This window comes from Phascolarctos cinereus, unplaced genomic scaffold (assembly GCF_003287225.1).
Source record: "Phascolarctos cinereus isolate Bilbo 61053 unplaced genomic scaffold, phaCin_HiC Scaffold_4;HRSCAF=312, whole genome shotgun sequence".
Lineage (NCBI taxonomy): Eukaryota > Metazoa > Chordata > Mammalia > Diprotodontia > Phascolarctidae > Phascolarctos > Phascolarctos cinereus.
In genome coordinates, this window is record NW_027555847.1 from 7,775,280 (window position 1) to 7,788,232 (window position 12,953).

At 40.4% G+C, this 12,953-nt stretch overlaps 1 protein-coding gene across 2 annotated transcripts in view; it reads right to left on the reverse strand.

The window, feature by feature from the left end:
• Positions 1–770: 770 nt before the first annotated feature.
• SUGCT (succinyl-CoA:glutarate-CoA transferase) overlaps positions 771–12,953 on the reverse strand; it is a 619,772-nt gene continuing 607,589 nt past the window's right edge. For both annotated transcript variants that reach the window (XM_020964410.2, XM_020964409.2), the window contains one exon: positions 771–2,260. In XM_020964410.2, coding sequence (XP_020820069.1) covers positions 2,097–2,260 — 164 coding nt within the window. In that variant the 3' untranslated portion in view covers positions 771–2,096. The remainder of the gene's footprint in view (positions 2,261–12,953) is intronic.

Below are 12,953 nucleotides of genomic sequence, written 5' to 3' on the forward strand. Positions count from 1 at the left end.
TAACCCAGTTATTTTGCAGATGAAAGAAATGAGGCCCAGAAAGGTCAAGATGAAGGTCATCAGACCAGCCTAGGACCCAGGTCTCCCTCCTCCATAGCCACGTCTCACCCCACTGTCTCACAGTCACTCTTGGCAAAAGCCAGAACAAACCTATCTGATGGAGGGCCTTGGAGAGAGCAGAGTCTGGGCACTCAGTGTCTTATCTATGAATTCAATATTTGGAGATGGGGAGAAAATGACTCCTTGTAAATGCAAACAACCCGTGGGCCACTTGCTAAGGGGCGAGGCTGCATGCATTCCACTGAAAAGCTTTTATCTGGAAACTTGGCCTCAGAGAGTTCTCTTGCCAAGTACATTCTCCACTGGTATCCATGATGCCCTTGTGTGTTGTTGGACCAGATGTTTGTCACTGAGTCCTCACAAAGAGTTGGAGGCATGGTGCATGACCCTTCCCTCATGAAGATGACTCCAACGAGAGCATCTGGGAATGGCAGCAGTGGTTTTGCTAGAGAATGGCAGTCTTCAGGTGGCCTTTGCAAGCCCCTTCTCCATGTGGGATGAAGGGCTTTACCAGGAATAATCTCTAGACACCCAGTGATGGCACATACTTCAAGGTGAGAGTACCAATCCATTTGGCGTGCCCTTCACTTGGATAGGCTGCAGCCCCTCTGCACCTTAGGAGACAATCCATACAACTGGTGGCAGCTGAAAAAAAGGAGCTCCCTGGGGACAACCTCTTGACTGATCAGGCAGAAAGAAAGTAGGCGATGTTATCTGTCATTCACCCCAGTGAGAAGATGAATGCCTTATTTATTTGGTGTTGTTGATTCCAGTTAATTACAGGGACTAAAGACTGGACTTATGCGATCAAGAGAAAAATAATAGAGTCTGAGCAAGGAGCAAAGAAAGTGAATGGAATGCCAAACCACAGGCAGAAACATGAATCGTAATGAAAGTTTCAGTTGCAACTTGAGCATGCAATAACATTATTTTTTTAAATGCGAAGTACATAACAAGCATGAAGGAAGGACTTTACACTGTATGCAAAAATATTGGCTAAAGGGCGACCCTAGGGACAGAGTCAGCCATTGGCCCAAGGCACCCTTCCTTACATGGCTAGAGCCTAGCTTGGCTGGGTGTCAGTCTGAATTAATGTTCAGGCCCACTCCAGGGCTGATGTTTCAACGGTTCAAGCCTTCCAGGACCCTGTTTACTTTACTTGTAAATTATACCCTTGAACACTCAGGTTTCAAGGGCCAAAGAGCTGCCAAGCTTGTTAGCAGTGGGGAGGTGCCTTGCTCCCAATCTCATGAGGGCCGCTCATTCTCCATTCCTCCCACTCTGGGGGCTGGGGACCTTGGAGGAGCCATTTCTATCCACACTTGACTCAAGCTAGCTTGCCCCTCAAAGCTCTCCTCTCAGGAACCATGCCACCAGGAAGGATCAGAGATTGATGGCCTGCAACCCATCATGGGACCATCAGAGCGATGCACCCTAAAGCAAATATTTACACAGCCTAGCCGGAGAGTGGGGCTCAGTTTTACAATGGACATGGGTAAAGGCCATGGTTTAAATTACAGATTTACAAAGGCTTCATGAGCACAAAATTAGGTTATTCTGTTTAAAATCAATCACAGAGCCTGTCATTTGCTTATTGCCTTGACTTCATAACAACGGTTTAAATGCGGGCTTTATGTGTGAGTGGAGAGCCGGGAAGACTCAGAGACTGCCAGGCTCTGTCCAGGCTCTGCTCTTCCTCACCCTCATGCTCATTCCTGGAGCAAACACTAGGGCAATTAGCAGGATCTGAATGAGGACATTTTTCAGGATTGGGGGATCAGGGAATGAAATCATTGCCTAAAGATGACCCTGCAATTGCAGCATGAATTGGAAAAGGTTATGAGATTTCAGAGGTATAAGAAGGTTTAAGAAATGACAAGGGATTTATCAGCCACAGGCTTATTCTTGGGGAATTGATTACACTTGCATTTTTATTTTCTGAAGCACCAGAAGAATGGTGAAGGGACGAGAGGGAAGAGCCGTGCCCTCACCAAGGGTGCTCAGTATGGGCTCTTCAGTAATGAAAACGGCCCTTCTCATTTGACTTCGGCTTGGGCCACCACTCCAGTCCGGAGCAGGTCACTGATGGTGCTGTCATCATAGCCCAGGGATGTCTTCAGTACCTCTACTGTATGCTGCCCAAGCAAAGGAGGGGGCTTCGGTTCAGCCATGGTGAACCCATTGTATCTCACAGCTGGTCCTGTCAGAAGAAAAAGAGAACAGGAAGCTTGTTAATGACAAACCCTAGGAAATTAATTCATTATCCAAGTAGCCTTGGGCATTGTCAGGGAAATCAAACATTTCTTTGCTAGTTATAGCACTCTAGATTCACCAGCATTTGGGGAAGAAATGGAGTTTGGCATGCAGTTTTCCTTGAATCAGGTTACAGGTCACATATTTCTGCCATCTGTTGGTTACCCAGTGTACCTCTTAAAGCAACAACATGAATTTTAGCACAAGTAAATGGAAGGAGCTAGGCTGGTCATGAGAGCAGCCAACTCTTCCCCAGAAATGCCCTCTGCTTTTCAGGGCCAACAGAACCTATCTGAGCTAAGGCTCACGGGAGTATTCAATTAGAGCTAGAGCCAAACACAGAAGCCACCCCACCCAAACCCTCTTTTTAATGATGAGAAAACTGAAATCCAGAGAGAGAAGTGATTTGGTCATTCCATATCATCTCTCCTTCCTTCCCTGCCAACCTTCTGGGAAAAGCCTACAATAGACACATCAGCTTCTTCTCCACACATGCACTTGTTAGCTCCTTTCAATTTGGTTCTCTCTCCTATCATTCTATGAAAAGTCTTCTCTCTAAAAACTCCTCTAACAAATATCTTTCTAAAGTGTCACTAAATAGCCCTAGACCTTTAGGTCACCCATGCATCATTTCCACCATATACATTAACTGCAAATCTTTACCCCCTTCACCTCTCAGGCTACAGTTGACCCTGTGGAGCACTCCCTCTTTCTTGTTACTATCTACTCATTTGAATCCCTAGTATTTTAATCCTTAACCTGGTTATTTGCAAACTAAATGAATACCCCCTGAGTTCCTTGAAGGCAGGTACCATGCTATTTTTCATTGTCCCATTACCAACAACAAGTGACATAATATAAACAAAATAGAATATATCTTAACAGGAAGCAATTGATTACCACTGTGCTTGTCATTTATGAATCAGTTCTCTGTATACAGTCATATTATTGCTTTTTTAGCATAAGGAAAAAAGTCCATCTAAAATTAGATGAATGAATAAAAATGAGGAAGTATGGTACACAAATGAGGCAACTCCAATATGAGTTATTTAAGCAAGCTATTTACATTAAAACTGAGAAATGGATAAAAGAGCACATATTGACATAGACTCTCACTATTCACTAAGAAAGTTTAACTCAAGTAAATCAGTCACTACAAAGAAGAGACCAGAAAAGCCTAGAAACTAACTCATCCAGAAAACACTGAATCTCCTTCCCAGCCACATAGACATAGCATAGCAGTCAACAGTACCAATTCTTTATAATAGAAACAGATTTATGAAACCTCAGAGGATGACAGAATATTATGAGTAGTACAACTTTAAAACAGCAAGAAGTAAAGTAAAAAGAATGAGTTGGCAGAAAGCTTTTCACAGCATCAAAATTAGGCAGATCATTACAAAAATATTTAAGGATGAAATCAAAAGGACCATGAACAGATGAAATGGAGATGAGCTTTAAGGATTTCTAAAACAAATTCTTTTATTCATCAATGAGCCATGGCATTTGAACTCCAGAAACACAGTCCCCATGGTCTAATGGCTCAGTTAGCAAGAAATCTGTTTATATGTCACAGGCAGATTCTACAATAGAAACTACTCCTAGAGGCAGCCAGGTTGTACAATGTACAGTGTTGGGTCTGGAGTCAGAAAGTCTTGAGTCCGCATCCAGCCTCAGACACTTACTTAGTAGCTGTATGACCCTAGCAAGTCAACATCTGTTTGCCTCATAATCCTCAATTATAAAATGATATAATAATAGCACCTACTTCCCAGGGCTGTGGTACTTAACACAATGCCCCATACACTGTAGGCATTTAATAAATGCTTCTTTCCTTTCTTCCTCTTATTGAATTGAAATTAAATGATAGTCTAGTGTCCAGGGGTTTGTCTCAGGCTAAAATAAGTATCAACTTTTTCAAAAAGACATGGTAAAGGCAGGAATTCACCTGAACTCTTCCAAATTCCCCTCCTAACAGCTTTAAACTAACACCTCAAACTGAATTCTTCAATAGCAGAGCCAACAAAAGTTTAGGATTAAACAATTTTCTGGCCCAAGATTACTTGGGAGGTCAGCAAGAAAAATCTGTCTCAAAGGAGAGGTAGTAGGACCAGAGCACAGCACAGGCCACACAGTGGCAATGCCAGCAGCAGGCCTTAGAGGTGACTGCATCAGTGGCAGCAGCAGCTTCAGGTGCTACCAGCCCATAGAAAATAAGGGGGTCAGAAGGAGATTACCAGGGACCCTTTGATGACACTGGGAACAGAACTCTGTTGCATTGCCCATATGCAATTCTTGGTTGCATTATGAGGGGGGAGAAGAACATTAACACATTAGTGCTTGCAGCCCCAGGGGAGCAGGGGAACTGGCCAGAGTTCCAGGGGGAAGAAAAGTGCTTATGATCACTCACAAAGGAATAGGACTCCAAGCATCAGTTCCAAGGCAGAAAGGAGCACTAGCATTTGAGGCTGCAAGACAGCAGGGGATCAAGTCACACTTCTGGGCCAAGAGGAGCACAGGCACATGTGACTACATCTCCTCAATAAAGATCAGAGCCTAAGTCAGGGTGGAGTAGTGACCACACCTCTCCTTACATTGTGCCACCTTGGAAGAGCTGAAAACAGACCCCAGAACTGATTCTGAAAATAGCAGCACAAAAACCCCAAAGCTTGGGAAAGTGGCCCCTCCACCCCAGGAGCAGAGCCCAACTTCAACACAAAGTTAAAAGTCAAAAAATAAACTGGAAAAAATGAGTAGAAAAGAGAAACCTAACCATAAAAAGTTACTATTGTGACAGGGAAGATCAATACAAAAACTCAGAATAAGACAACAATGTGAAAATAATTGCAAGCAAAGCCTCAAAGGGAAAAAATGTGAACTGAACATAAGCCCAACGAGAATTCCCAGTAGACCTCAAAAAGGATTTTCAAAATCAAAGAAGTAGAAGAAAAATTGGGGGGAAAATGAAAGTGATGCAAGAAAATTATGAAAATAGAGCCAATAGCTTGGTAAAGGAGCCAAAAAATACTGAAGAAAATAACACCTTAAAAACAGAATTGGCCAAATGGTAAAAAAGAGGCACAAAAATCCATTGAAGAGAAGAACTTCTTTAAAAAAAAAAAAAAACTGGCGGCCAAATGGAAAAAGAGGTACAAAAATTCAGTGAAGAAAAAAATGCCTTAAAAATTAGAATTGGGCAAGTGGAAGCTAATGATCCCAGGTGACATCAAGAAACAATAAAACAAAGTCAAAAGGATGAAAAAAAATAGGAGAAAATGTGAAATAGCTCATTGGAAAAACAACTGACCAGGAAAAGAGATTGAGGAGAGATGATGTAAGAATTATTGGACTACCTGAAAGCCAAGATGAAAAAAGTGCTTAGACATCATATTCTGTGAAATAATCAAGGACAATTTCCCTGATTATCCTAGAACCAGAGGGTAAAATGGAAATTTAAAAATTCCACCAATCACCTACTAAAAGAGAGCTCAAATTGAAAACTTCCAGGAATATTATAGTCAAATTCCAGAACTCTCAGGTCAAAGAGAAAACATCACAAGCAGCCAGAAGTAAATAAGTCTTTGAAAAACTATGAAGCCATAGTTTGGATCATACAAAATTTAGAACCTTCCACTCTAAAGGGGCAGAGGGCTTGGAACATGATATACCAGAAGGCAAAGGAGCTACAATTATAACCAAAAATAATCTATCCATCAAAACTGAATATAATTTTTCAGGGAAAAAAATAAATATTTAATGAAATGGAGGACTTTCAAACATTCTTGATGTTTGACTAGAGCTGAATAGAAATTTTGATTTTCAAATGTAAGATTCAATAGAAGCTTAAAAAGATAAACATGAAAGAAAAATCATAAGGGATTTAATAGGATTAAACTTATATACCTATATACTCCTAAGAACTTTATCATTATTAGGACTGTTAGGAGTATACATAGACAGAAGGCACAGTTATGAGTTGACTGTGACAGGATGATTTTTAAAAATAAAATTAAAGGGTGATATAAAGGAAGGCAGTGGGAGAAGAAGGAAGGTGGAGGTAAAATGGGGAAATTTATCTTACAAAAAAGTGGCACATAAGGGAGAGCTTTTATAGTGGAAGTAAAAATGGGGAAGGTGGGCAATACTTGAACCTTACTCTCATTGGAATTAGCTCAAAGAAGGAATAACATATACACTCAGTTGGTTACAAAAATCTATGTTACCCTACAGGGAAGTAGGAGGGGGGAAGGGGAAAAAAGGAGGGGAAAAGTGTTAATAGAAGAGAGGACAGAATAAGGGAGGAAGTGGTCAGAAGCAAAACAAACTTTTGAGGAGGGACGGAGAAAGGGAAGGAGAAAGGGAAGGAGGGAGGGAGGGGGCAGGAGAGAGAGAGAGAGAGAGAGACAGAGAGAGAGAGAGAGAGAGAGAGAGAGAGAGAGAGAGAGAGAGAGAGACAGAGAGAGAGAGAGAGAAAGAGAGAGAGGGAGAGAGAGAGAGAGAGAATAAACAGGGGAAAATATGATGGAAGGAAATAGACAGTTAGTAATCACATGGTGCTAATATCTAAACCAAGAAGAACAAAAAACAGAGAAAGAAAACTATATACTAATTTCCCTAATGAATATTGCTGCAATTATTTTTTTGCTTTTTTTGTGAGGCAATCAGGGTTAAATGACTTGCCCAGTCACACAGCTAGTAAGTGTCAAGTTTTTGAGGCTGGAATTTGAACTCAGGTCCTCCTGACTCCAAGGCCAGACCTGTATCCACTGCACCACCTAGCTGCCCTGATGCAAAATTTTTAACTAAAATATTAGCAAGTGGATTAAAGCAATATATAACAAAGATTATACATTATGACTAACTGGGATTTATACCAGGAATGCAGGACTGGTTCAGTATTATAAAAACTATCAGCATAATTGACCATATCAATAACAGAAGCAACCAAAATCATATGATTACCTCAACAGATGCTGAAAAAGCTTTTGAAAAAAATACAATATTCATTTCAATTAAAAAACACTAGAAAACAGGAATAAAAGGAGCATTCCTTAAATTGATAAATAACATCTATCTAAAACTATTAGCAAATATTATCTGTAATGGGTATCATCTAGAAACCTTTCCAAGAAGATCAAGGGTAGAGCAAGGATGCCCATTATCACCACTATTGTTCAATATTATACTAGGAATGCTAGCTATAGCAATAAGAGAAGAAAAAGAAATTGAAAGAATTATAATAGGCAATAAGGAAACAAAACTATCATTCTTTGCAAATGATATGTTGGTATACTTGGAGAATCTAGAGAATCAACTAAAAATTATTGAAATAATAACAGCAAAACTGCAGGATATAAAATTAACCCACATACATCATCAGTATTTCTATTTTTATGAACAAAGTCCAGTAGGAAGAGATAGAATGAAAAATTTCTTTTGAAAAACCACAGACAGAGGTGTGAGTTGAAGATGAAGGGGTGATATCTAAAAAACAAAATTAAGCGTTAAGAGAGGAATGTACTAGGAGAAAGAGAAAGGGAGAAGTAGAATGGGGTAAATTATCTCACATAAAAGAGTCAAGAAAAGGCTTTTACAAGGAGGGGAAGAGAGGAAAGGTGAGAGGGAGTGAATGAACCTTACTCTCATCAGAATTGGCTCAAAGAGGAAATAACATACACACACACAACTAAGTATAGAAATCTATCTTACCCTATAGGAAAGTAGGAAGGGAAGGAGATATGAGAAGGGGGGAGGTGATAGAAGGGAGAGCAGATTGGGCTAGAGAGTAGTCAGAAGCAAAACACTTTTGAGGAGGGACAGGGAAAAAGGAGAGAGAGAATAGAATAAATGGAAAGAATAGGATGGAGGGAACTACAGTTAGCAATAGTAACTGTGAAAAAAATTTTGCAGCAAGTTTCTCTGATAAAGGCCTCATTTCTCAAATATATAGAGAACTGAGTCAAATTTATAAAAATAAGAGCCATTCCACACTTGACAAATGATTAAAAGATATGATCAGTTTTCAGATGAAGCAATCAAAGCTATCTATAGCCATATGAAAACATATTCTCACTATTAAATGGAGAAATGCAAATTAAAACAATTCCAAGGTACTACCTCATATCTATTAGATTGGCTAAAAGGCCAGAAAAAGTAAATGACAAATATTGGAGGGATGAGGAAAAAGTGAGACATTAATGAGACAATTAATTAATTGGTGGAGTTGTGAACTGATTCAACCACTCTGTAGAGTGATTTGGAACTATGCTCAAAGGGCTATAAAACCATGCATACCCCTTGACCTAACAATATCACTACTAGGTCTGTATCTCAAAAAGGAAAAGAACTTATATGTACAAAAATATTTATAGCAGCTCTTTTCTGGGGAGTAAAGAATTAGAAATTGAGGGAATGCCCATCAATTGAGGAAAGGTTGAACAAGTTATGATATGTAATATAATGGAATACCATTATACTATAAGAAATAATGAGCAGGATGATCTCAGAACAACCTGGAAAGACTCACATGGGCTGATACAAAGTGACATGTACGGTGTACAAGGTAACAGCAACATTGTAAGATGATCAGCTGTGAACAACTTAGCTATTCTCAGCAATACAAGGATCTGAGACAAGTCTGAAGGACTTACAGGGAAAAAGGCTATCCATCCCCAGAGAAAAAACTGATGGAGTCTGAATACAGACTGAAGCATTTTTTTTTACTTTCAAAAAACAAAATACAGACAATATAAAATGCTTGGGAGTCTACCTGCCAAGATACGCTAAAAACTATATGAAGACAATTACAAAACACTTCATATAGAGACAGATCTGAACAATTGGAGAAATATCAATTGCTCATGGGTAGGCAGAGCCAGTATAATACAATGACCAACTCTACCCAAATTAATTTACTTATTCAGTGCAATAGCAATCAAACTACCAAAAATTATTTTACAGACCTAGGAAATATAATAACAATTTTTTTTCTAGAAAAGCAAAAGGTCAATAATACCAAGGAATTCAACAACAATAATAAAAAAAAAAAACCATGAAGGAAAACAGCCTAGTAGTATGAATCTCAGACTATATTACGAAGGGATAATCATGAAAAATAATCTAGTATTGGCCATTAAATAGAGTTGTGGATCAGTGGAATAGATTAGGTACACAAGATACAGTAGCAAATGACCATAGCAATCTAGTGTTTGATAAACCCAAAGACTCAAGATTTTGGGACAAGAACATACTATTTGACAAAAATTGCTCAGAACGCTAGAAAGCTGTTTGGCAGAAAGCAGGCATACTGAGTTCAAATCCAGCTTCAGACCAAACACTTGACACTTACTAGCTGTGTGACCCTGGGCAAGTCACTTAACCCCAATTGCCTAAAAAAAAAAAACAAAACAGAAAGTAGGCATAGACCACTCTTTAATAAGATCAAAAAAGGTGATATCATAAGCAAATTAGGGGAGCATGGAAAAATGTACCTGTCAGATATGTGGAGAAGGGAAGAATATATGATCAAGTAAGAGAGATCATGCCAGTATGTAAAATGGACAATTTTGATTACATGAAATTGAAAAGGTTTTGTACAAACAAAACCAATGCAGCCAAGATTAGGAGGGAAGCAGAAACCTGAGGGGAAAATTGTTCCAGCAAGTTTCTCTAGTATAAAGGGCTTGTTTCTCAATATAGAGAACTGAGTCAAATTTACACAAATAGCAATTATCCCCCAATTGATAAATATTGGCTTTAATTCATCCGAAAAGTGGTTATTGGAAGTATTTCATTGTAAACTCCTCAAAGCAATCCTGTCATATGATATCTATGAAGTTCCCCAAAATCTACCGTTAAGACAGATTGTGCAACACTCTGAGTAAACAATGATACCCTTACCTAGCTCTGCAGTAGGTTCCATTAAGCAATTTTGATTTCTGAACCATCAACACACAGTTATTAAGAGATTACTGTGTAGAGATACAATGAGAAAGCCAAAACAGCCCCTGCCCTCAAGGAACTTCCATTCTAGTTGGTGAGACATGTACATAAATAGACATATATAAATATATGCAGGAACCCTTAGATGGGGAAGGCTCTTGGAACTTGGAAGCCTAGGAAAGGCCTTCTCTAGAATATGGCCTTACATTGAATCTTGAAATATACCAGAGATTTTAAGAGTCAGAAGGGAGGTAGGAGAACATTCCGGTCATACAAGTAATGGTATTTGTTCATGGAGTGATTTTTAATTTCATCAGTTTTAAATGAAGCAAGAGCAGTGAGCATTCTTATTATGCAATGAATAAACGGATCAATAAGCCTTTATTAAAAGCCTATTCCTTTGTGCCAAGCACTGTGCTAGGGACACAGAGGCCAAAATGAAATAACCCCACGCGAAGAGAACTTATAGTCTCTTAGAGGAAACAACAGGGACACACACAGGTATAGAAAACATATGGGTACAGTTTAGATGTGAAATAATTGGGGGTGGGGAGAGGCCCCAGAATGGGCTTCCTATAGAAGGAGGCACTTGAACTGAGTCTTGAGGAAAACTCAGGGTTCTTGGAGGTAGATAGAAGTAAAGGGGGAGTGCACACTGGGCTTGCAGGATGGTCAGTACAAAAGCATGGAGTGCCCCACAGGAGGATTGGCAAGGAGACCAGTTGGGCTGAACCACAGTGTGTGTGAAAGGGAATAAAAGGGCTGGCAAGGCATTTTGCAGATATTCAGGCTGTCAAGAGCACAGGCTAGGTTTGTTCAGGGACCTCTACTTTATTTGCTTCGGGAAAGAGATGGGTCCTTCTCTATCAGACTCTCAGGACGTTGGCTGATTGATAGTTGGCATCGCTATCTCCTCGAGTCAACGCTCGGGCCGTGGTGGCCCATTGGCTACGGGTAAATGTTAACTTGCATTGCCTGTAGTTGTCAGGCCTTGGCAGACTCCAATCTCTGTCATTAGGCTGGTGCTGTGCTAGGTATCCTTTAAAAGGAAAACTATGCAAAGCCCTGACACAATCATACTCCATTTATTTCCAAATGTTTCTGGGGAAAACCCCACCCCCTACAAAAGACGACAGCTTCTGAATACCAGAACTCAAAAGCGGATGAAGCCCTACCATGAGCTCACATAAGACTGCCCCACCACGGCCATGCACAGGAGCCAATTAAGGGATCTAGGTCAACTTACTGAGCTGACTTTCCATGGCCTCTACTTGATTTCTCTCTCCATTTTGTGTATGAGACGAACAGGCAAAGTTAAACTGTTATTTACCTTATTTTACTCATAATATCTGCTCTTTTTCTCCAAAGGCCAGTTATTCAGGAAAATAGTTAATATCAATGTTGTGCTCTTAATCATAAGTACAACAAAAATAATTTCTCAAACCATATGTCCCTGAGGAAGCCCCCAGGAAGCAGAAATCAAGGCCACATCTGAATGCTCTGCTGCATGGCACCTGGACCTCAGGCAAAGCTGATAAAATGCTCTGGGCTATGCGGGCAGTTACATGGATGGAAAGCATTGTTTTGGTTTGCTCTTACAGAGACAAGACCTCTGTCTCCAGAGCTGTCAGCCTGGCCTTCATACTCCACATAAAATTCACCAAAGGGGAAAGGAGATCCTTGGCAGGAATCCAAGGGATTTTCCCTGCTCAGAAGTTCTGCCACTCTCATCTTTTCTCATTCTCTCCTCTGCCACGCATGATCACTTATCTGCCATTGTGTTTGGTCAGGACCTGCTTCCTTTAAAGCTCCTAAAGCTACACACACACACACACACACACACACACACACACACACACACACACACCCCTATCATGCCAGAATCTCTGGCTCACTGTTGTCCAAGACAATTTATTATTAGATTGGTTTCAAAGATTTGGTCAAATCTCATTTCTTACCCTCCTGTCACCCCCTTCCCCAATTTAAGTATGTCATTTTAGAAAATTTAAAATGTGGGGAAATATGTTCATAGGAGATTAGAATGAGACTTGGCAGATTCCTGGCCAGCTGACTGAGGACTCTAAGCAAGATGGTAGCCCAGCCAACTGGAACTAAGCATATGCTAGGGTAGATAGTGCTTCTGAAAATCTCCATGAATTGGAACTGAGGCTAGAATTGCTTCAAGCTAGCTATCTCCACTGGGCTTTTCCAAGGGCACTTTAAATCCTGCTATGTGAGGAACAGGTCAAGCTGTCCATATCGCTTCCTTCCATGGACAATCCTCCAGTGATTTCTGTGGTGAGTCTAGTCCACTTCTGGCTCCCTGAATAGCAAGCTCCTAAGTCTACACTGGAGTTGTGTGCTGCTTGCCAAGAAGAGAAGATTATAATCCCTAGGAGAATTCTGAATTGGTGGAGGCATTTGGTGCCATTGTTACACTTATAAAGACAAAATTACTTATGTTTGCATTGAGGAAAAGAGCAAGAAGTGCTGGGAACTTGAAGGAGGGTCAGCCCCATGTCAATAAGAAAATGATTGCTCTTTGTGTGTCATCCTGTCCCCTGGTACAGCTGCCTCCCTACATCCAAGCTTTGAAAGGCCAAGGTAAAGGATGAGCTGTTGAACTTTGGAAGGGGAGTAATGGGTAGTCTGGAAAGGTAGGCGTGGCCCTGGATGGGAAGAGCTTCGAATGCCAAACC